The 24,556-nt window shown below is 42.0% G+C and overlaps 1 protein-coding gene and 1 long non-coding RNA gene across 4 annotated transcripts in view; one reads left to right on the top strand and one right to left on the bottom strand.

The window, feature by feature from the left end:
• Positions 1–24,556, top strand: part of SULF2 (sulfatase 2) — a 135,988-nt gene that overhangs the window by 81,555 nt on the left and 29,877 nt on the right. For all 3 annotated transcript variants that reach the window (XM_023494530.2, XM_031951578.1, XM_031951579.1), the window contains 4 exons: positions 8,241–8,410; positions 19,075–19,225; positions 21,154–21,329; positions 24,049–24,177. In XM_023494530.2, the coding sequence (XP_023350298.1) occupies positions 8,241–8,410; positions 19,075–19,225; positions 21,154–21,329; positions 24,049–24,177 (626 nt within the window). The remainder of the gene's footprint in view (positions 1–8,240; positions 8,411–19,074; positions 19,226–21,153; positions 21,330–24,048; positions 24,178–24,556) is intronic.
• Positions 8,623–10,316, bottom strand: LOC116421510. The gene is made up of 3 exons (XR_004231899.1): positions 9,286–10,316; positions 8,836–8,947; positions 8,623–8,724 (listed from the first exon to the last, which is right to left on the bottom strand). It is a non-coding gene; the product is annotated as an uncharacterized LOC116421510 (long non-coding RNA).

Genomic DNA, 24,556 nt, shown 5'->3' with positions numbered 1-24,556 from the left:
TTTCTACTTATCCAAACCCTTCTCTTTATTTTTTTTTTGTTTTTTTTCCTTCTCTTTAAATATAAGCTTCTTGAGGGAAAGGACTGTTTTGTATTCCCAAGGCCTAATCTAGTGTCTTGCAAATTCTAGGCCTTTAATAAGTGTTTTTGGGATTTCACTGGAGTCCCATTTTCAAGGTTGATATGCCTATCTTTTCCAAGAAGCCTCATCTTATTGTTTCAGCCCACAGTGATCTTCACCTTTTTAAAAAACCTTTGTCATCAGTCTTTATCATAGAATGCCTTGTCCTTCTGTCAGCTAATTTTTTGTGACTGAGTGTCATCTCCCTAATTTTTCTCTGAGTTCCAGGCACCTAGGTTCTGATTCCTAATAGGTTTTTTTGATTTCCATTCAGAATCTAGCACAGTGCTATGTAATAAAAAGTTGATAATAATTTGTGGTTATGTAGAATTTTTAAATTTACACAATATACATCATCTCATTTGATTTCTATAAGATTTTTCCAAAGATAGGTTTGTATTATCTTCATTTGATATATGAGGAAACTGAGACTCAGTTAACAAACTTTTTTTTGGAAAGGTGATTTGTCCAAGGTCACACACTTAGTAAGGGAAAGATCTAGAATTAAAGCCTTTCATTGCTTGACCCTTCCTACTTTTCTAATCTTTTTAAATCTTACTGTCCTCCATTTTACTGAGTATATGCATGTACTCTACACCCAGGGACAATGGCTTCCTTGCTGTTTGTCTCATAGGACACTCTGTATGCTGACTTTAACTGGTTATTCCTAATGCCTGGAATTTTCTCCTTCCTCACCTTTGCCTTCTGGCTTCTGTGACTTCTTTCAAGTCTCACCCAAAATCCTATCTTCTGCAAGAAATATTTCCCAATCTCCCTTAACACTAGTGCCTTTTCTTTAAAATGTTCTTCAGTTTATCTTGTTTATATCTCATTCATACCAATGTGTTTATACGTTGTCTTCCTCCTTTGCCTTAATTTGTATCCACAGCCTTCAGCACAGTGCCTAGTATATACCAGGAGCTTAATAAAATAGTCAGCAGCTAGTGTGAAGGGAGATTGAGAAATATTTCTTGCAGAAGATAGGATTTTGGTTGAGACTTGAGCATGTATGTCAGTTGCTTAGGAAGGTCAGCTAAGAAGAAAGGGAAGATCCCAGGGTTCTGAAGGTAAGATTGCCAACATAATGTACTTCTGACTTTTTTCTTCTTTTTGAACCAAGAGGTAGGTGGTAGAGGGCAGAGAGTGAAAGCCAGTTCTGGAATAGTGGGAAAAGATGCAGCTGACTTTCCAAGCAGAAGAATAATTCAGACACAGGACTGGGGGTCATCAGATCCCCTGAGACTCATGCCCTTTCCCCCAGAGGAGCCAAGAGCAGTTGGATACTTTGTCTTAGGGCATCCAACCCAGTTTCCAGGGATGAGAAAGGATAGAGACCCTAAGACCAACACTGTGCTGTTTTGGAGAAGCTGATTGCTTTTATTTCTGAACTCAGGGCTCAAACTCCCCGAGCAACTGGTTTATTCATTGCCTAAGAAATAACTCTGCAGCCTGAGGCAGGAGACCCCTCCCTGGGCTCCACAGCCAGAGCATCCAGGAAAGATACAGCCCAGATTTGATGTCACCAACTCCATTTTTGGCTCACTCTTCACTCTCCTTCCTGAGAGCTCTTAGCATCTCTCCTGCTGGCAGGGCTCCTTAGCAAGGACCACATTTACTCAGAACAAAATGCATTCACTTGCTTACAGCCACAAGCTAGCAATTTCCTCAAACGGGTTGTAGCGCCTCCTGATTTATTGATGTAGATAAATTATTGATGGGGGATGCTCATTAGGGGGAAGGGGCACAGCAGGAAAGCATCAAGGCTCTGGGAAGGGAGAGCTGCATAGACCTGAAAGAGGCGAGATTATATTCGTCCATTTCAACATTAGGGAATAATTTCAAACCAAGGCTTCCATCCCTTTGAATTTTTCTCTGATTGCCCCATGTCTGGGTCCAGGGCCAGTTAATCCAGTAACAGCACTGGGCTCACAAAGCCAAGTTCAGAGGGCTGGGTTGACCTTGACCTCTGACCCTCCTTGAATGACTTCAACCAATTTACTCACCCTCCCTAGGCCTGTAAAATCAGGTTAGAATAGGGGCCTCTGAAGTCCCTTCCCAGCTTCAGGTCTGTGATCCTGACATCCTACAGCTCATGCCCATGAGCACTGGTCACCTTTCTCAGCAGTTTTTATCCACATCCAGCACCATTTCCACTGGACCCAGATGGCTCTGAAGGGGAAACTGAGGCAGGTGATCTGGCACAGCCCTCCCTCCTTGAATCCACTTCATTTGCACAGCATGGTATCCCCTCCATGATTCATGTCTTTTTCCAGAAGAAAGGACAAAAATAACAACCTGCTGAGTAAAATGTGTTGATTTGTTTTCAGGCTTCGGGTTTTAGTGACTGGTCGAATGACCTTGTGATCTTTTTCATCTATAAAAAGAGGACGTTGGACTAGATGAATTCTAGGGTCTTTCTGGCTGCAACAGCCCCCGTTCTAAGGTTCCTGCCAGCTTTGACATTCTGTGCTCTTTGTTCAAAACTCCCTGCCAGCTCTGGCATTTTGCATCATTTCACATGCTACCAATCAGGAAGCATTTATTAAGCACCTGCTGCACTCCAGCACTCCAAGCACTGTGCCTGGCTCTGGGGACCCAACGACCACCCGGTGATCCTCTCCAGGAGATTTCTCCCATTCCCAGCAGCGCTCCCGGCATCCTGGCATTTAGGTCCAGCCTCCTTTCTCCTCTCTGCGCTGCCTGCCTTGCTTCTCGGACTCCTGTTTGGTCTCATGCTTTCTCACTGGCTCCAGAGCCAGCAATTTGTGCCTTCCCCTCTCCACCAGGCAAAAGTTCATAATTACCATTGGTAAAATAATGAGCTTCTCACAGTAGAATCACATTTTTATTTTCCATGACAAGCATTGTATCCCCCCAGAGAAAAACAAATTAAAATAAATTCACTTTGCCAACAACAGCTCAGGAGCATAATAAAATAATTCACCTTGATCATATCCCCTCCGTGCCCAAGGACTCCTTCAGTTTGACTGTAAAGCAAAACTGAGACCATTAAGGGCAGGGTTACATAAATTCTATACAAGGATAAGAAGAGGTCTGTTCATAGGCAGCTTAGTAGCCCAGTGGATAGAGCCCTGGACCTGAGTTCAAATCCAGCCTCAGACCCTTACTAGCTGTGTAACACTGGGCTAGGGCCTTAAATCTCTTATTACCTCAGTTTTCCCATATGTAAAATGGAAATAATAACAGCATTCTGTAAGGCAGGGTTGCGTGAAGATCAAAAGTGATAATATTTGTAAAGGTGTGTGTCTGACACACAGTAGGAGCCATATAAATGCTTATTCTCTTCCCTGTTCTGGGCCTGAGTTGTTCCAATAGTGGCTCTGCCACTGATTTCCCAGGATTCTTCAGGGAAGTCGCTTCTTGCTCTCTGAGTTTCTGTAACACAAAGGTTGTTCACTTTCTGGTTTGAAATGACTGCAATCCCATTTGCTTTAGGAAGACGCTATACCTAGAAGCCCAAAGGGCCATCATGCAAGGGCAGTCATAAGGGGACAAGGAAGAAGTTCTGATATAGGATGTCTCGCTGTAGATATTCTTTATGAAGGAAAAAAAAAACCTTAAAAAACCTTACCCAGAACAAAATGCATTCACTTGCTTACTATAGCCACAAGCTAGCAATTTCCTCAAAATTGCTTCATCTAATAGTATATAAGCAGCAATATCTTTTTCTACAAAGGGAACATTATTTTGTAACAATAATAACTTCCACTTCAGTATTACATTAAGACTGACAAATCACACTCATTCCTCCCAGCTCTGTGGAGGTATAAAGTACATGGTGCTAGCATCCCCATTTCACAGATGAGAATACTGAGTTTCATAGATGTAGGGATTAAACTCATGTAGAACCAGGATTCAGAGCCAAGTCTCTCTGAATAAAGATAAGGCGTTGAGCTCTTCTTTTTGTTTCCCTTTGCACATAGTAGGTCCTCCTTCCATACTTGAATGAGTGTGAATTAACTAAAATCAGGATGAGATATTCTTAAACCAGAGTAGAAGGGTTTGACACACACAGAAACCCGGACAGACATCCCCTCCCAAACACCAGTCCTAAGACCATTTTGAACGGAGACCCTCCCTGCTTTTTCTCCTGGGAAACAAAAGCCCCCTTGCCATACCCTTTGTGGAGCTCAGCCCCTCGGGTCGGCAGCAGCCTTGCATGTTTATCACGGACTGCTTGACTTGGACAGCAGATTCCTTCCCTCCCCTGGGAATTCACCTGCCTGCACCATTGTACAAGCTTCATTCCTCACCGCCCACATTACATCGGCTGCCGTTGTCCAAGTCTCATCAATCTGGACCTTTCCCTAATTACCAAAGCGGCCCTAGGCTGGCACCTTGCAGACAGCTAACGATCCTGCCGATAATGAGCCTCAGAGTCAGTGGGTAAACCTGTCTGTAACCGAGGAAACATCCCTCGCTGCTATGCAAAGTGAGATGAGGATTGGGGTAGGGTGGGTAAGGCTGTCTCGGAGAGCTTCCCGCCACCAAAAGTGAAAATGCAATTCAGGGTCCCCCTTCCTCTAACACAAAGGATTATGGGATCCCAAATGTAATTTGAAATTAAGCTCAGAAGCCGTCTGGAAATATAGAATTATGGGGGTTGCGTAACTGAATGGGGGGGGTCATGAAATTACAATTTATTATTAGTAAATGTTTGATTTGAATACCTATTTCACATAAATCCATGGTTGTGTAAAAAATTGTTGGGCAAAAAGGGGTCGTAAGTAGAAGAAGTTTAAGAAGCCATAATCTAGTCCAACCTTCTCATTTGACAGATGAGGAAACTGAGGCTAATAAGAAATTGATTGTGTCTTCAGCAGTTCTACCTTGCTTTGGGGAGATACATCCCCAGGAATTCCAGAGCAACACATAGAATAGTCCTTCTTCATTTTCACAATAGGATTCTGTGTCACATTTCTACAGTAATTAGAATTTACCCAGATTTCTCTCTGAGCCTCAGCATCCACATCTGTAATATGGGAATAATAATACTCCACTTACCTCACAGGTCTTTGGGAATATTGATCTCTCCTTTTGTCATAATCCATATAAGTATTATCATCCCCTTCTTAAGAATGAGGAAATTAGGGGCAGCTCGTTGGTGTAGTAGATAGAGCACCAGCCCTGAAGTCAGAAAGACCTGAGTTCAAATTTGCCCTCAGACACTTAACACTTTGGCTGTGTGACCCTGGGCAAGTCATTTAACCCCAATGTCTCAGAAAAAAAAAAAAGGATGAGAAAATTAGTTTAGAGAAAGATATTTTGCCACAGTATGGCAGAATGGGACTCATTACCCATCCCAAAGAGGTTTGTTTTTTTTTTATTAAAGCTTTTTATTTTCAAAACATATGCTTGGATAATTTTTCAACATTAACCCTTGCAAAACCTTGTATTCCAATTTTCCCTCCCCTTTTCCCTCCCTCCCCTAGAAGGCAAGTAATCCAATATATGCTAAATATAGTGGAAATATATGCTAAATCCAATATATGCTTACATATTTATACAATTATCTTGCTGCACAAGAAAAATCAAATCTAAAAGGAAAATGAAGAGAAAATAAAATGCAAGCAAACAACGACGAAAAAATGAAAATGCTATGTTGTGATCCACATTCAGTCCTTACAGTCTTCTTGCTGTATGCAGATGGCTCTCTTCACAATATCATTGGAGCTGTTCTAAGTCATTTTATTGTTGGAAAGAGTCACGTCCATCAGAATTGATCCTCATACAGTATCATTGTTGAAGTATATAATGATCTCCTGGTTCTGCTCATTTCACTCAGCATCAGTTCATGTTAAATCTTTCCAAGCCTCTCCATTTATTCTGCTGCTCATTATTACAGAACAATAATATTCCATAGCATTCATATACCACAATTTATTCAGCCATTCTCCAATTGATGGGCATCCACTACGTTTCCAGTTTCTGGCCACTACAAAGAGACCTGCCACAAACATTTTGGCACATACAGGTCCCTTTCTCTCCTTTAAGATCCCTTTGGGGTACAAACCCAGTAGTAACACTGCTGCATCAAAGGGTATGCACAGTTTGATAACTTATCCCAGTTAAAGATAACTTTAACTGGTATCCCCAGTTAAAGATAACTTAATAATTTCATACTCCAAATTAATCTTATTGCATTTGCTTCTTTTTGTGATTCAGTAGAGACAGTAAAACGGCACAGGGCCTGACCCTCACTTTCCTTCAAGTTAATATGTGATTCTCAGGATTTAGAGGAGGAACAGAATTTACAGATCCCATAGTCCAAACCCTCATTTCACAGGTGAGGAAACTGAGGCTTTGAAAGGGGACAGATTTTGACTAATGTTACAAGAATCATAAAGAGGAGAGTTGAGATTCCAACCCAGCCCCTTCCCCCTCCACCCTGACTTCTCACCTGTTCTCCCTTAAAGCCTTATCTGACACTTCACCCTCCCAGGAACAATCTCCCCTTTCTCTGCATTCTGTGATCCTCTCTCTCTTGGAACACTCTGTATTTGGCTTGTAGCAAGTCTTCCCCTTCCCACTGTAGAAGCCACCATGTGCCCGGAATAGCATGGCTGCCATTTCTAATCACGGCATTGCTTGGCTTAATTGTTTTCCTGAATCTCCTTCTCTCTGTCCCTGGCACTTAGTCACACCAGCCCAATTCTGAGCTCTTCACTCGCTCCGTGGGGGCCTCCTGACAGCAGTGGCAAAGGAAGCCCCTGCCAATACAGTGAGCACATTGCTAGCCCCCCTGATTACCATTCGGATTGAATGGGAATTGATCCACTGGTTGTTGAAACATCAGCTTATCTCTCCCTCCAGCCCTTCATTCCTAGGCAGCTGGATCCTCCACTGGAGCATGAAGCAGGTTTTCCATCATGCCTTTCAGAAGCCTTTGAGTTTTGTGTCACATTTCTCACACGTCAAGAAAGAAGAAAATCCCTTTTATAAACCCTGAGGCTAAGAAGGTCACCTTTCCATCCCCCTGCCTCCGGCCTGTCACACAGAAATGGCCAGTTACCCTGTGTTCTTACAAAATGTAAGCATAGGAGCGGCTGCAACATCCTAAGATAATAGCCCCTTCTGTGTCCCATCCCAAATCTCCCACTTATTTTCTTCCTTTCTCTCCTCTTCCTATGAGTGAAGAGGCTAGTTTAAGATCACAATAGCAGAGATTAAGAACTGCATGGGATCTCAGATGTAGTTCCTCTAAGATCTAGTTCTTAGTTCTAGTTCAACTCTGTCATTTTACAGATGAGGAAACTGAGACCCAGAAAATAAAATGCCCAAGGTCATATCACTAGTGAATGTCTGAAACCAGTTCAAAATCATGTCTTACTCCAAGTTTAGCATTCTCCAGTTTCCCAGTGCCATTGGTGTGGTATGTAATCAGCAAGAAACTGGAAAAAAAAAAAACAGGGAAAGAAGGAAGGAAACAACATTTATTAAGTGCCTACTGGGTACCAGACTCTGTGCTAAGAGGTTTTATCTTAGCAACAACCCTGTGATGTAGGTTCTGTTATTATCCCCTTTTAATAGTTGAGGAAATTGAGGTAAGTGGAGGCTAGGATTCCCAGGGTTACAAAGCTAGGGTCTGAGGCCGGATTTGCTTTCAGCCCAATATTCTATATATTGTGCCACCAGTTGGTGAAGGGAAAGACACTTATCAATAAGTGCAATTGGGTCTTGTGGAGTGGGATTTGGAAAGGCAGATTTCACTTCAGTCTAAGGACAAATCTCCAAATCCCTGGAGCTGCCCCAAAGTGGAGTGGACTATCTTAGAAGGGGTGAGTTCCTCCTCCTTGGAGATTTCCAATGAGAGCTTTGTGGTCACTTGAGGATTGTTGTGGAGAGTTCCTTGTCCGGTACAAATCGGACTTAATTCCCCCTTGGGGGCCCTTCCAACGCTGAGGCTCCTTTGTCCCCCCAGGGCCTCTGTTGTTTGGAGTACCCCCACTGACATTTTCTATTTTCTTTTATTTTTTTCTTAGAAGGTCCCACAGTCCAGAGTTGAACCCGGCTCCAGGGCTGGTGCTCTGACCACTGCCCCCCAGATGGCCCCATTTATTCTCTTCATTTTCCCCTAACCCTGCTCTGTCTCCCCTCAGGATTACCTCACGGATCTGATCACCAACGACAGCGTGAGCTTCTTCCGCACCTCCAAGAAGATGTACCCCCACAGGCCGGTCCTGATGGTCATCAGCCACGCGGCTCCCCACGGCCCCGAGGACTCGGCCCCCCAGTACTCCCAGCTCTTCCCCAACGCCTCACAGCACATGTAGGTCATCCTCCCCTTGAGCTGCCGAGCGGTCAGTGACCTGGTCCCATGGGAAGCCAGTTTGTTGTGGGTTTGGGGTTGTTGTTGTTTTTTTAGAAAGACCAAAACGTACGACATTTGCTTAACTGATTGAGAGTGTCAAGGACAGGGCAATTTGGAGGCGACATGAATATTCAGGCAGTTTAATTTTCATTAAAATCAGAATATATTTCCCCTTTCTGTAATTGCTTTTAGATGAAGCTGAGAGCAGTGTTGAGCTGATAAGTGCTGCGTGTTAACCTCCTGATCCCTGGTCTTTGGGGAGGAGTGGGGAGCTGCATTTGATAGAGGAAGAGAAATCAGTCCCCAGAGCAGCTACAGCCCTGAGTCAGCCTTGGATCCCGTCCCACTGCCTCCATACACTGGGCCAAGTCTCCCACACTCACTGTCCATCCCTGCCCCGCTCCCGGGACCGGCCCTCTCAAATCCGGACTCAGTCGCCAGTCAAGGTCCAGACTCCGCAGGCTTCCTGCATGATCACGCCGGCAGCTCCCATTTCTGTAGCATTAGAAAAGATGACGTTTAATCTAGAATAACTCCATGAGGCAGGAAATAATGCTTAGGGTCAGCAAGTGTCAACGCCAGGATTCGAATCCAGGTCTCCTGGCTCAAGCCAGCCGTTCTTCCCACCCCGCTGTGCCATCTGTGCCGTAGGAGGCCAAGAACGCACATGCTCATCCCATGGCTATCTCTGCCGCTTCCAAGAGGGTACTATTCTTGCCCCAAAGCAGCCCGCTATTCCATGTTTAAATTGTTTGACATCTCCTGCTCATTTATTTCCCCTTTGAAATGAAAATTACAGAAATTCAAAATGAGCAGTGCCTGATATTACTTACACGTACAATCAACCTTCGCCTTATTAGGAGTGTATTTGGAAAGCGCTCTTATCTCTAAGGTATAATCATCTGCAAAACAAAATAAAAATCCTACAGCAGGGCCAGAGTCAGAGGTGGGGAGGAAGGAGCGGGAAGGACCTGACCACCTACATCTTCTTTAGCATCCCTCGCCTGCCTGCAGCAGCATCACAGGTGCTCGGGATGCTGACGGTGAAGGGGGCTGGAAGTGCTCCTCCCAACCCAGCCCGGCGATGTTTATGCACCAGCTGGCTACAGAGCACTGTGCTGCACGGGGGCTGGGGCGGAAGTGAAAGGAGACAGATCATACTCCACATCAGAGCTGGAGTCCGGCACCCCAATTTTATAGATGAGGATTCCGAATGAAGGGAATGATTATTTAAGTACCCACTGTGAACCACTCACTATTGTGCTCAGAACTTCATTAGCTTATTTTATATTCCCAACAACCCTGGGATGTAGATGCAGTTATCCCCATTTTGCAGTTAAGGAAACTGAGGCAGACAACGTTTAAATAACTTTGTGGTAATGAGGATCTGGAGCAAGGAAAAGTCAGTGGGATTAGAATGAAGACTCAGATGTGAAAAGGTGTCCATGTGGCAAAATTAACAGGCAGTGACCCTCCTTGTCATTCACCAGCTTCAGCTTCCCCTTGAAATGTACCTGGAATAAAGAAAGACAGTAATATTTTAAAGTGAAAACAGTTGGAGACAAAAGCTGGATTCAAATTCTGTTTGTCAGTTAACTACATAAAATTTAGCCAGTCCCTTGATCTTCCTAGGCCTCTACTTTCTCATCTACAAAATGGAAAGATGGGACTAAATGATCTCTGAAGTCCCTTCTATCTCTAAATCCTGTATTCAATGAGTTTCCTTAGGTCCCAGCTTCTTCAGCTGTGGCTTATGATCTCATATAGAGTCTTGTTAATGTGTGTGTGGGGGGGGTGAAATTATGATTTATTATCAGTTAAATGTATGATTTGCAAACCTATTTTATATACCTATATATGCGGGGTCCCATAAAAATTTCTTAGTCAAAAAGAGGTTGTGTGGGAAAAGTTTAAGAAGCCTGCCTGAGACCACCATTCTCATTTTATTTATTTATTTTTTTGGTGAGGCAAGTAGGGTTATATGACTTGCCTGGGATCACCACTAGGAAGTATTAAGTGTCTGAGGTTGAATTTGAACTCAGTTCTTTCTGACCCCCAAGTCCAGTTCCTATTCACTTCAACACCTAATTGCCATGAATGCCCAGACATCCATCCAAGGGAGCCTTGCTTGGCACTTGGGAAACTCATCAAGCAGTGAGTCCCTTGTTCTTTGTTCGAAAGACCCTTCCTTCCAAGTCCCTCTAACTTCCAGACCAAGCCTCTCTTTCAGATCGTCATCCCAGAGAAAACAATTAGGTAGGATGACAAAATCTGAAAAGGAACCCTTTCATTTCCATGTCTTTTTCCTCTTTCTTCTGGCAGGGAGGGAAAGAGGAAGAGGAAGGAAGGGAAGGATAAGGAGGAGGGGGAAAGAGGTGGGGAGAGACACAGAAACAGAAATAGAGAGGGAGAGACAGACAGACATAGAAATGGGGGAGAAGGAGAGGCAAACAGTGACATAGACAGATTCAGAGATAGAGAGACAGAAATAAGGCAGAAAGGAAGAGGGGAAAGAGGAAAAGGAAGGGACAGAGGGAGTGGAAGAAAAAAAGAAACACAAAGAAAGAGACAGACACACAGAGACAAAGACACAGAGATTCAGAGATAGAGACAGACAAGAGGGAGACAACAGAGAGGGAGAGACAGACAGCAAGACAGATTCAGAGACAGAAAGAGATTTAGAGAGGGACAGACAGAAACAGAGAGAGACAAATAGAAATACAGAGACAGAGAAAGAGAGAGAGAGAAAAGAGAAGGAGAAGAAGAGAGAAAAAGAGACAGAGAAAGAGACAGACAGAAAGAGAGATAGAGATTCAGAGACAGAGATACAGAGACAGACAGACGAGAGAGACAAACAGATTCAGAGACAGAGAGAGATTCAGAGATACAGAGAGACACAGAGAAACACAGAGAGACAGAGAGAGAGAAGGCAGAAAGAAGGAGAGGGAAGAGAGAATGAGGAATAGGAGGGAGAGAACGCGCCAGAGAAAGAGACAGAGACAAAGACAGAGGCAGACCCCCAGAGAGATTTGGAGACAGAGAGAGATGGGGCTCCATTAGAACCGTGGCCCATGATTCTTCCCTCTCCTCTGAACTTAAAAGATTTCCCCACTGCAAGGAGGCTGGGACCCTGGGGAAGTTCTTTGCCCCTCAGATTGGCTGATAAGCCGTGAGTGTGCTGGCACGAGAGGCTGTTTGCAAAGGGAGCCCATGGGCTAAGGCTGGCTTTCGCCGCAGAAGTCCGCCATGCCCCGAGAAGTCGCAAAGTCCAGAAGGAGTCTGCCCAGTGGGTGATTCATCGTGGGCATTCCATAGCAACAGTTTCCATAACCGTCAGCGTGTTCCGAGCTGTAATGTGATTATTCCGACTACGAGAACGTTCTGATATTCAAGAGGCTATTAAGGTATCAGAGAAGAAAGGAAGGCCCTTTTTCCCTTAGCAAGGCCGTGCCCCCTCCCCCTCCTTCGCCCCACTCCCCCGGCCTCCCATGTCTGCTCAGGGTTGGCTTTGAAAAGCCTTCCTCCTCCGGCTTGCTATTTTCTTATTAACTGAGGGTGTATGGGAGACCCCAGGAAGAGGGTTTCTGCAAGAGAAGCTTTTCCTCCGTGGGTCAGAGAAAAACTGATACAAATGTGAATTCAGGGGACCAGGGGGCAAGTCCCACTTTTGTTAGCTATGACTACAAATGGGTCACTTTTTCCCATCTGAGCCTCATTTCCCCATCTGTAAAATGAAGAAGCTGAAAGCAGGATTTTGCAGGGGGCTGGCCCTGCATTTGTTTCTGAAGTCATAGACTCTGGATTCAAATCTCACCTCGGATGCACACTGCTTGTGTGATGCTGGGAAAGACACTTCATGTCCTTGGGCCTCAGTTCCCTTGTCTGTTAAATACAGGGGTTGGATTTGAGTTGCCTCTGAGATTCCCTTTCTGCTCTAAATGTTATGGCACCATGATCCTTCACAGAGTAAGAATCCCTCTATTCCTATGACATTAAAAAAAAAATTTCTATAACACTTTAGAGCACCTTTCCTTCGCCACCACAACTGTGTGATAAATGGACAGGATAAGAGTTACCTCAGATTTACCAATGAGGAAACTGAGGATCCAAGAAATGAAGGGACTTTACCAGAAGTGTGTGAGCGAGGCCCCAACCCCAGCCAAATCCAGCTTTCCTTCCACTGTGCCAAATGGACTGTCTCCAAGTCCAGCACTCTCCAGTTCCACAACAGTATGGTATTCAGTCAGTTCAAGAATAGAAAGTTTAGGGAGAAGGGGGAAGGAAACAAGCATTTATTAAGTGCCTACTATGTACCAAACAATTTTAGTGATTCTTAGACCTGGCCAGTAGCATCCCGAGCTCACTTACTGGGGACTAAGTGACTAAGACATAAACATAGAATAATGTGAGGTTGAAAAAAAAAAAAGTAAGGTACAAAATAAAAGACTGGCAAATATCAAGGAAAAGAGAGATTTCTTCAGATGATGTTGTTACATCATTTTTCAGTCACGTATGCCTTTTCATGACCCCATTTAGGATTTTTTAGCAAAGGTATTAGATTAAGTTTGCCATTCCCTTCGCCAGTTCATTTTACAGATAAGGAAACTGAGACAAGTAGGATTAAGTGACTGGCCCAGGGTCATATAGCTGGAAAGTGTCAGGCCAGATTTGAACTCTGGAAGATGAGTCTTTTTGACACCAGGCTTGACGCTGTACCACCTAGCTGCTGTTTCTTCAGGTATTAGGGGCAGATGAAAGGCACTCTAAGGGAATCAGGGTAGGTATGTGACCCTGGGAAAGTTCCTCAGCCTCAGTTTCCTAGTCAGTAAAATGAGAATAGAGGATCTTACCTCCCAGGGTTGTTGTGAGAATTAAATGAAATAATATTTGGAAAGACATTTTTGGAAAGAAATTTTCAAACCTTAAAGCACTATGTAAATGCTATATCATCATCATCATTATTTTTATTACTATTATTATTGAAGCTTGGGTTGTATTTTAACAGGTGTTGATGGAAATTGCAGGGAATTACATTATAAGAGCTGTGCTTTCAGGAGATAGTAAGTTCAAGACGAATTAGAATGGGAAGAGATTGGAAAAAATCTGTTGATAACTTCAACAACCATTTATTAAATACCTGCTGTGTGCTTAGCATTGAGGGAAATTTAGAAATAAATAACACAGGCTCCCTCTCTGGTGGGAAGGCTTAATAAATGCTTGTTGATCGACTGTCCAACATGTACACAAACACCTATAATACAAAAGGATTCGAAAGTGATTAAGGGAGATGTAAACAAAGCTCTGTGGTCCAATTCAGATTTGCATTGCCTGGCCCCTGGGGTTATTGTAAAAGCTCATCAGCCAGGCTAAAATAAAAATCATGCTAATAACTTATGTTTACTGTAACATGACTAGCCTTACCAAGCAAGCACTTTCTTCACAGCAACCCCCTAAGGTAGGTAGCTTATGTGAGATGAGCTTCCATTTTTAGGTGAGGAAACTGAGGCAAATAGGGCAAAGTGACATCAGCAGGCACTGAGTGTCTAGACCCTAAGTGGTCTAAGGATGCAGCAGAAGGAAGAGTTGGCTACAAGGGTCAGTAGGGACAGGGCTCAGGAGTAATTGGCAAACTGGGTCGGTTTTAAGACACCATGATCTGCAAATCCTAAGATTCAGAACTGGAAAGGATCTTAGGGAGGAATCCTGTCCCACCCCCACATTTTACAGTAAGAGAAACTGAGTGAACAAGACTTGTTTATGGTGATGCAACTAATAAGTGGAAGATCTAGAGATCTTTTAACTCCTAATTCAGACCTCTCACAGCTGTTTCTCTCAGTACAACTTTGGTTTAGATCTTGTACACTTTGTACTCCTTGCTTCCACTCTGAGCAGCTGTTGATTTTGTGAGAATGTGAAGCAGACTCACATCTTATTAGATGGTCTTCATGAAGTGCCATGATCTCCCCAAAATTCATTCATTGCTGGCCAACTTCTGCTAATGAACAAACTTTCACACACTTAACTAGATGGGTCCACGATGGTAAACATAAAATCTGTCACTGGATCTTTAGATGGAGAAACAAAACATTTATTTTAAAAAAAAAAACTTATCCTGTGTCAAGCAGGGTGCTAAGTGCTAGGAATACAAAGAAAGGCAAAAACATTGGTTCACATTCTGATGGGGGAGATAATAGGCAAAAAAATTGGCTCTGCAGGATATATAGAGTACAAATGTAAGGCAATCTCAGAGAAGGCAAAATGAGAAGGGAATGGGAAGGACAGTGACAGGAAAGATCTGCTAAGGTGGGGTCTGAACTGAGTCTTAGAAGGAAGAGAGGAAAGTCAGCAAGCAAAGGTGAAGAAGGAGAGCTGCCCACCTGTGAGGAACAGCCAGTGAAATGGTAAAGCAAATTGTGGGCCTGGAAAGATAGGAAGAGGCCATTAAGGAGGACCAGAAAAGGCTTCTTTTGGAGGGGGAGAGTTTAGCTGAGACTCAATGGAAGCTGGGGAAACCAGGAAGCTGGTGATGATGGAGAAGAGCAGCCCAGACATAGAGAATGGTCATGAAAATGCTCAAAGCCAGCAGATGGATCGTCTGGTGTGGGAACAGCAGAGTCCAGTATTGTTGAATTGCCGAGTCCCTGAGGGTGAAAAAGGTGTAAGAAGACTGGGAATGTAAGAAGAAGCCATGCCATGAAGGGCTTCAAAAGATAGAGAATTTTCTTTTTTTTTTTTTTAAAGCTTTTTATTTTCAAAACATGTGCATAGGTAGTTATCAGCATTCATCCTCGCAAAACCTTGTGTTCCAAATTTTTTTCTTCCTCCCTTCCCTGCCCCCTCCCCCAGATATATGTTAACCATGTACAATTCTTCTATATGTATTTCCACAAATATCATGTTGCACAAGAAAAATCAGATCAAAAAGGAAAAAATGAGAAAGAAAACAAAATGCAAGCAAACAACAACAAAAAAGTGAAAATACTATGTTGTGAGCCATACTCAGTTCCCACAGTCCTCTCTCTGAGTGCAGATGGCTCTCCTCATCACAAGATCATTGGAACTGATTTGAATCATCTCGTTGTTGGAAAGAGTCACATTCATCAGAATTAATTGTTGTATTATCTTGCTCTTGCTGTATACAATGATCTCCTGGTTCTGCTCATTTCACTCAACATCAGTTCATGCAAGTCTCTCCAGGCCTCTCTGAAATCATCCAGAGAATTTTCTATTTGATCCTGAAGATGCTGATTTTATTGCATAGGGAAATGGCAAAGTCAGACCTGCACTTTAGGAATATCAACTTGACTGCTAAGCGAAGGATAGATTGGAAGGGAAGGCGAAAGAGGGAGGGAACAAGCATTTAGTAAACATCTACTGTGTACCAGACATGTGAAAAGTGTTTTATTAATATTTCATTTGATCCCCAGAACAATTCTAGAAGATAGGGACTATTATTATCCCCATTTTATAAGCAGATAAGCTTAAGTAACTTGTCACAAAGCTAGTCAGTGTCTAAAGTCACATTTCAAGCTGGATCTTCCTGATTAAGTGCTCTATTTAATAAGCAATCTGGCTGCCACTGAGGAGATGAATCAAGGAGACTAATCAGCAGGCTCCAGCAGTAGCCCAAGCATTATGTGACGAGGAGAGAAGGTCCTTAATATCTTGAATCACCAAATAGAGGGTTTTGTTTTTAATCCTGGAGGTAATAGGGAGCCAGTGAAGTTTACTGAGAGGGAAGTGATGTAGTCAGACCTGTTAGCAGTGTGCAAGCCATTGGAGCCACAATGGGTAGGTAGGAGAGTGCAGGGACAGGTATAAGAGGCATTCATTGTTTGTTGAATACTGAATGAATGGTCGATACCACTTGCTAATCTAGGAGCTATTTCACTCTAGGATACAGAGAATAACATTGGACATACGATGAGTATAATGGGAAGAGTTTATAATGGGAAGAATTTGGGATCACCAAATCCAGACTATGAACTTAGTGACCTAATTTTAGCAAATCTTCTTTGAGCCTTGGCTTTCTCATATATAAAATGAGGGGTTGGTCTCTAGCAGGGATTGTAAAATGTAGGAGTTGGATTCAAAGATCTTCAAGGTCATTGTTTTTGTTTTTGTTTTTTTCCTAGTTAAACATACATATTGACTTTTTAAATACACATTTTATTTTTTCCTGGTTATACATGTATACTAACTTTTTAGATACAGATTTCTTTATGAATCATGTTGAGAGAGAAAAATCAGAACAAAAAGGAAAAAACCACAGGAAAGGGAAAAAAAACCTTTTTTCCTCTTATATATGTATCTTACATTTTTAAATACACAGTTCTTTATGAATCATGTTGAGAATGAAAAATTAGAACAAAAGGGAAAAAACCATAGGAGAGAAAAAAACAGAAAAAAAGAAGTGAACATAACATGTGTTGATTTACATTCAGTCTCTATAGTTCTCTTTCTCGTTGTAGATGGTGTTTTCTATCCAAAGTTTATTGGGATTCTCTACTGGGTCTGTATACCAAAGAGACCATAAAAGAAGGAAAAGAATCCAGATGCACAAAAATGTTTATAGCAGCCCTTTTTGTAGTGGCAAGAAACTGGAAACGGAGTGGATGCTCATCAGTTGGAGAATGGCTGAATAAGTTATGGTATATGAATATAATGGAATATTATTGTTCTGTAAGAAATGATGAGGTTGATTTCAGAAAATTCTGAAAAGACTTACAGGAACTCATGCTGAATAAAGTGAGCAGAGCCAAGAGAACATTGTACACAGTAACAAGAAGATTATGTGATGACCAAATATGATGGATTTGGTTCTTTCTAACAATGCAATTCCAAAAGACTTGTAAGGGAAAGTGCCATTCACATCCTGAGAGAGATCTATGGAGCCTGAATGTGCGTCAAAGTATACTATTTTCACCTTTAAAAAAGTTTATTCAATCACTGAGAACCAAGTCTTTCATAGTTGATCATCAACAATCTTGCTGTTACTGTATACAATGTATTCCTGATTCTACATGTTTCACTCAACATCAGTTCATGTAAATCTCTCCAGGCCTCTCTAAAATCAGCTTGTTCATCATTTTTTATAGATCAGTAATATTCCATTACTTTCATATACCATATCTTATGGTATCACCTTTAATGCCCAACTCATGTATCCATTTTGACTTTATTTTGCTATGGAGTGTGAAATATAGGTTTATGCCATGTTTCTGACATATTATTTTCCAGTTTTCCCAGCAATTTTTGTGAAATACTGAATTCTTTTCACAGAAGCTGGAGTTTGGGGGATTATCAAATATTATATTACCATAGTCATTGATTACTATGTCATGTTTGTCTAATCTATTCCTCTGGTCCACCATTCTATTTCTTAGCCAGTACTTTTAATGACTGGTGATTTTTTAATATAGTTATACTCTGTTATTGCTAGACTTTTTCATTTTTCATTTTTTTCATTTTTTTCATTAATTCACTTGATATTCTTGTTCTTTTGTTCTTCCAGATAAATTTTGTTATCATTTTTTTCTAGCTATATGAAATAATTTTTGGCAGTTTGATTGATATAGTATTGAATAAGTAGAACAATTTTGGTAGAATTGTCATTTTTTACTATATGGGCTCGGCCTACCCACGAGCAATTAATGTTTTTCCAGTTGTTTAGCTCTGACTTTATTTGTGTGAGAAGTGTTTTGTAATTGATATCATATAGTTTATCTTGTCAGGTAGACATCCAAATATTTTATTTTGTCTAATTAATTTAAATGGAATTTATCTTTTGCTGCTGGACTTTTTTAGTAATATATAGAAATGTTGATGATTTGTGTGGGTATATCCTGCAACTTTGCTAAAGCTGTTAATTGTTTCCAGTAAGTTTGGGGATGATTTTCTAGGATTCTCTAAATATATCATCTGCAAAGAGTGATAGTTTTATCTCTTCATTGCCTATTCTAATTCTTTTAATTTATTTTTCTTTTCTTATTGCTAAAGCTAACATTCTAGTACAATATTGAATAATAGTGGTGATAATGGGCATCCTTGCTTTACCCTTGTTCTTATTGGGAATGTGTCCAGCTTCTCTCCATTATAAATAATACTTGCTCATGGTTTTAGATACTGCTTATTTTAAGGAAGTATCTCTTTATCCATATGCTTTTTAGTACTTTAATAGGAATGGGTGCTGTATTTTTTCAAAAACTTTTTCTGCATTTATTGAGATTATCATATGATTTCTGTTTGCTTTGTTATTGATATGGTCAATTATACCAATAGTTTTCCTGACATTGAACCAGCCCTGCATTCCTGGTATAAATCCCACTTAGTCATAGTGTATTATCCTGCTGATAAATTGCTGTAATTTCTTCGCTAATATTTTATTTAAAGAGGGATTGTCTACCTCAGTCATATAGGCATTCAGGTAATAATGAAAAATCTGAGATTTGAACTCAAGTCCTTTGACTGCCTCTCCTTTCCGAGGTTACTTTTATCCCTTACTTTCCATGTTCTAAGGCTTCTTCTAGTTCTAGCATTCCATAAGATTTGTTTGGGGTGACTACTCCACCACCATACTTTGTTGATTTGACCACCGTGCTCTCTGTTTATTGTCCCCCCAGCACTCCAAGCTATAATTACGCCCCTAACCCCGATAAGCATTGGATTATGAGGTACACGGGACCAATGAAGCCCATCCACATGGAATTTACCAACATGCTGCAAAGGAAGCGCCTGCAGACCCTCATGTCTGTGGATGACTCAATGGAGACGGTAAGCAAACCCTGCCACCGCCATCACCCTTTCCTCTTGCCTCCTCAGCACACGGATGCCCTGTCTCTTGGATTCCCCTTTCCCTTCCTTTTTTTGGATGAATACATAGAACAAACACTTTTGTTTCCCTTTCACTGGCTTCCCAAGCCCCTGGCCTGGGGCTTCATTGACTAGAGAAAAAAGAAAGCAGAATGGAGAATGAGTAATAATAACAATAAACCCACTTCCTAGTAGAAAAGCCCAACACCCACTGCCAAGGAAGAATAGCACACTTGACTAGGTGGTACTTATTGTTGTTCAGTAATAAACATATTCATGGGGTCTTCATGACCCCATTTGGGGTTTTCTTGGTAAGTAGGGTGGTTGCCATTTCAAATGAAAGAGAACCCACAGGACCAGAGGCAAAGATATCCATACTGACTTGAGCCCCAAACAGTTACCTGAGAATTGCTTTAAGATCCCAAACCAGTTGAACCACGTTTGGAGAATTCATCCTGTGGCCATTAATAACCAGGTTGCTTGAGGCCTAGAGCTTGTTTGCAGCCAGAGCCTCCAGGAAATTCTATAACAAATAGACTTACACTGGTTTGGTTTTCAAGGCTCCCTACATAAATCCCTCACCTTTACCTGTTACCTATCTTCTCCCATTGCTTCATCTGTGCCCACATGTATGAGAAAGAGACAATGAATGAGAATATCAGTACAACAAAAGAAGAGAGAGGGAGGAGGGGGAAAAGAGACAGAGTGGGAAGGAGAGAGCAAGGGACAATCGGAGAGACAGGGGGCAGGAGGAAGGGAAAGAAACAGAGAGACAAAGTGGGGAAGAGAAAAGGGGAGTGACAGAGAGACGGGGTGGAGAAGAAGGGAAAGAGAAACAGATAGACAGACAGAAAGAGAGACTACTGCTACATACTACTAGAAAGAGAGACAGAGAGAGGAGAAGAGGGGAAAGAGAGACAAACAGAGGGAGAAGAAAAGTGAAGGAATGAAGGAGAGGGGAAGGAAAAGAGAGAAAAAAACTGAGAGAAGAAAGAAGGAAAGAAACAGAGATACAGAGAATGAGGGATTCTTTGAGCTTGGGATGCTAATTCTCAGCTGGAGAAATGACAATTTTAACACTCACCTTGACTTTGACTCTCAGGATGATTATGAGGAAAGTGTTTTAACTGAACCAGAATTTGAACTCAAGACTGCTGACTCCAAATCTGCAGCTTCATCTTCAAGGTTGATTCTTGGTATCTGACCCAAGAGCAGATGGAGATTCACTGCTCCTTTGAGCAGTCATTTACTATGTGTGAGATTCCATGCTCTTTAACTGCTGGGAAAGCTGCAGAAATGACAGGTCCTGCCCTCAGGGAAGTTACAGTCTAGCCAGGGAATTAACACACATACACAGACACTGAATAGAATAGAAAGCACAGAAGAGACATACAGACTAGGTGCTAAAGGAGAGAATCATTTCAGAAATGAGGGAGGAAAAATAGTATGAGATGGGGAGAGCACAGCTTTTGAAGGCAAAGGACATAGTAGCCATGTGTGTGACTATGGGCACGTCCATTCCCTTCCTTGAGCCTCCCAGGGTTTGAATCCCATTTCTTCTTTTGACTACTACCTAATAACTTAGTCTCTCTGGGCCTCCAATTTCTCATCTGTAAAATGGGAATAGTAACCTTTTCATTACTTGCCTTGTTTCCCCATCTATAAAATGGGAATGATAATAACCCTGTTTCCAGGGTTATTGTCAAGATCAAATGAATTAACCTACATAAAGCACCCTGCAAACTTTAAAGTCCTATATAAATGCCAGTTCTTATTATTAGCAGTAATTGAATAAGGGTGCACGTGGCCAGGTAGAGAGTTAATCATATACACATTCTACACATCCCCATGCTGGGGCCACATGACCTCATTCATTTCTTTTGTTTCAGATTTACAACATGTTGGTCGAGACTGGCGAGCTGGACAACACCTACATTGTTTACACTGCTGACCATGGCTACCATATTGGCCAATTTGGCCTGGTAAAAGGGAAGTCCATGCCCTATGAGTTTGACATCAGAGTCCCTTTCTACATCCGAGGCCCCAATGTGGAAGCAGGGAGTTTGTAAGTCCACTCCTTTCTGGCTCTGGGGAAGGGGTCCCACACTCTTTAGCGACAATGGCGAGCCCAGTTTGGTACCAATGGGAGAAAGAACTACTTGGGGATCATGGCCACACAGGGCCATGCTGAGACTTCTTTCTCTCAAAATGCTATGTGAGACTCAGACCCATGTGTTTTATGTCATTGAAGTGATTGTGTGACCTGGGCCCACATCTGAGATTCTCTTACTCTCCCTTAGGTGCTAGCACCTGACTACATGGGGACATCTCCCCTGTGTTCATAGATAGGAAGCCCTCTGTGACTTCTCTGCTCCATCAAACAATCATTGTCAGATAATAATAACCAGTCATCTGAGAGAGCAGGGTACAGGAAGCTCTCTCCTCTCAGCATTTCCTGTTGAGGGGTATTTGGGCAATGGGGCCTTGTGGTCCACAGTGAACAGCTCTCCTTGTGTCAACCTTCGAGGTGACACATTCCTCCCGGGAAGTGCTGTCTAAGATGAGGGAATGTAAAAGGACTTATAATGATCAGAGTAACTTTGATCATCTGGGAAATTATGTAGCTGGACTCCAGGGATTTTTGATATGCAAATACTCACCATTAAGCTGTGCTTTGGGACTTACATCTATAATGAGCTGAACACACACATGTACAACTAAGGTTCCTTCTAAATGAATGCCTAATATAGGATGCAGAAATAGAGAACCGGGAGTCTCCTAAGGACATGGCTAGATAAAAATATGAAAAGCCAGTGCAATGGGAGACTAAAAATCAGGATACCTGGCTTCTGATCTCATTCTTGCCACTAGCTTGTTATAAGACCTTAGGCCAATCACTTCCCAGTTAATGTCATGGAAAGAGCACTGACTGGATTTAGAATCAAAGGATGTAGGTTTGAATGACTGGCTCTGTTACATACTACTAGTGTGATCTTAATTTCCTCCTCTATAAAATAAAAATCACCTAAGGTATTTGCCTATGTCATTGAGGATGCAAATAACAGAAAGACTTCCTGTCAGTAGTGAGTTTATATAGCTGCTCTTATTTTCAGATTATACTTATGGCATTAATCTAGCCCTGAAGTTTTACAGAAGCTGCTCAGTGAAAACTACATTCAGTTGAAAATGTTCCTGACCATCCATATGTGGAAACCAAAGTGGATGAAAAACATATTAACTAGATAACAATATGCAACTGGACAGTAAACCCACTTCCAAAGTATATCTCTATATATTGAATATTTATATGTATGCTACAGATTAATAATAAGTAACAGCATTAGAAGAGGATTTGCAGAATTTCATGTTGCTTTCAGTGATCCCTAGAAAGAACATTTTTTAAAAAACATCAAATCTCTCTGCATAGTAACCCACTAACCTAAGAGGAGGAGAAAAGATACATTTTAGGTTTGAGTTAGAAACATGTGACCAACAATGGATTATATGGCAGAAGAGGAATTTAAAAAACCTTATCAATATGTATGTTCACACAAGGAAATGGGTTCTCAGTCCATGTATTAGGAAAGAGAGATAAAAGCATGAGTGCTGTACAAAGACCCCACTAAAAATAATGAGGTTGAGTTAACCCAAAATCTCCCATTGCTACTTTCAGCTAGTTTCATATGTCATCCTTGAAGTAAGTTCTAAAACCTTGCTTCCAAAGATAGTCCCCTCTTTCCCACTTGTTTCTTCTTCTAAATTATTCCCCATTAAGTTGGTCTGTTGGTGATGAGAACATATAGACCACTGATCTGCCTTGTAACTTTGGGCACCAGTAGCAAAGGCACTTGATTTGGCATCATAGTCTAGAGTTCATCTCTAACAAGTGTAGCCTCAAGTCACTTCAATTTTACTGTGAAATAAGGGGAATAATTGGACTAATGACCTAGAGAGGCAGCATAGCATGGATAGGATGCTGGAGTTGGAGCCTGGAGAACTTGAGTTCAGATCCCACTTCAGATTCTTCAAGGCTCCTTCTTGTTCTAAATCTTGAAACTTCTGATCTTTGGGAGCTCTCCATTCCAAAGCCTGTGATTCTGAATTAGTGTTGCCTTTCAGAGATGTAGTTTTTGGATCTGTAAGATAAGGGACCTGAATTAAGATTTCTTCCCATTTTAAGCTCTATTGTTTCATGATCTATTTGAGGCTGCATGCAAATGGCTAGGACCATTAGAGAACCTCCATAGTTCTTTTGTATGATGGGAGATTCAAATCTGCAGTGACAACGCACTAAGGTATGAATCTTCCTCCAATGAGTCATTTACTGGCCTTCCCTTCCCCCCAAAACCCTCCAGGTTTCATGTTGAAGTGGAGTTTCAGCTGCCTTCCAGTCTTCCTGCATTCCCTGACATTGGATAAATGGACTGATATATAGATACACAGAGAAATGGAGGAATGGTTGATCGGTCAATCAGTAGTCCCTCAAGGTGTTTCCTCTCTAATGGCTGAAGACAGCATATAAAGGGATGCTGCAAAGCATGGGGGGGTGGATTAGAGAGACTAAGCCTTGAAGTCAGCAGCAGCATAGGGCTTCATTCTCCAAATTTCTTCCTGCACTCCCTGAAACTTGGATTTCACACAGCCCCAATGGGAGCCATGGTGAAGAGAGGGTAGATTGAGGCTGATTTGCGGGGCTCTGGTGTATTTAATAGGAACCTTCTCAGGAGTGGAGTTCCCAGAGGCAGAACTCTTATGAACTCTCTCCCTCCCTGTCTTTTTGGTAGAAATCCCCATATTGTGCTGAACATTGACCTAGCACCAACTATCCTGGACATCGCAGGCTTGGACATCCCTCCTGACATGGATGGCAAGTCCATTCTCAAACTTCTGGATACTGAGAGGCCAGTCAATAGGTGAGAATATATCTGGGAGTTGAGAGGGAGGAGAAGAGGGAGAAAGAGAAGATATGTTCCTCAATCCCCAAAGCATTCTATTTGTGCTCATTTGGTCCAGGAGAGGGACTACAATCAAGCACACCACACAGACCTTACCCTTGCAGAGTTTCTAGGGTGGCAAATGAGATAGCGCCCATTCATATGAAATAATCCTCCCAAACAGTAGCTAAGCAAATGCCCAGATGCATGGTACAACTTGGATAAGGGCTATGAAGAGATCTTTGTGTTCTAGATAATCTCCATAAAGAACAAGGTTCTTAAGTTGAGTCTAAAAGGATGGTTAGGCTTTGGATAGAGAGAAGAAAGGGGGAAACTGGAAAGATTCCAAGCTGGAGAA

The sequence above is a fragment of the Sarcophilus harrisii genome, chromosome 2 (assembly GCF_902635505.1).
Source record: "Sarcophilus harrisii chromosome 2, mSarHar1.11, whole genome shotgun sequence".
NCBI lineage: Eukaryota > Metazoa > Chordata > Mammalia > Dasyuromorphia > Dasyuridae > Sarcophilus > Sarcophilus harrisii.
Note: the sequence above shows the minus strand (reverse complement) of the source record. Positions and strands in the feature narration are given on the sequence as shown.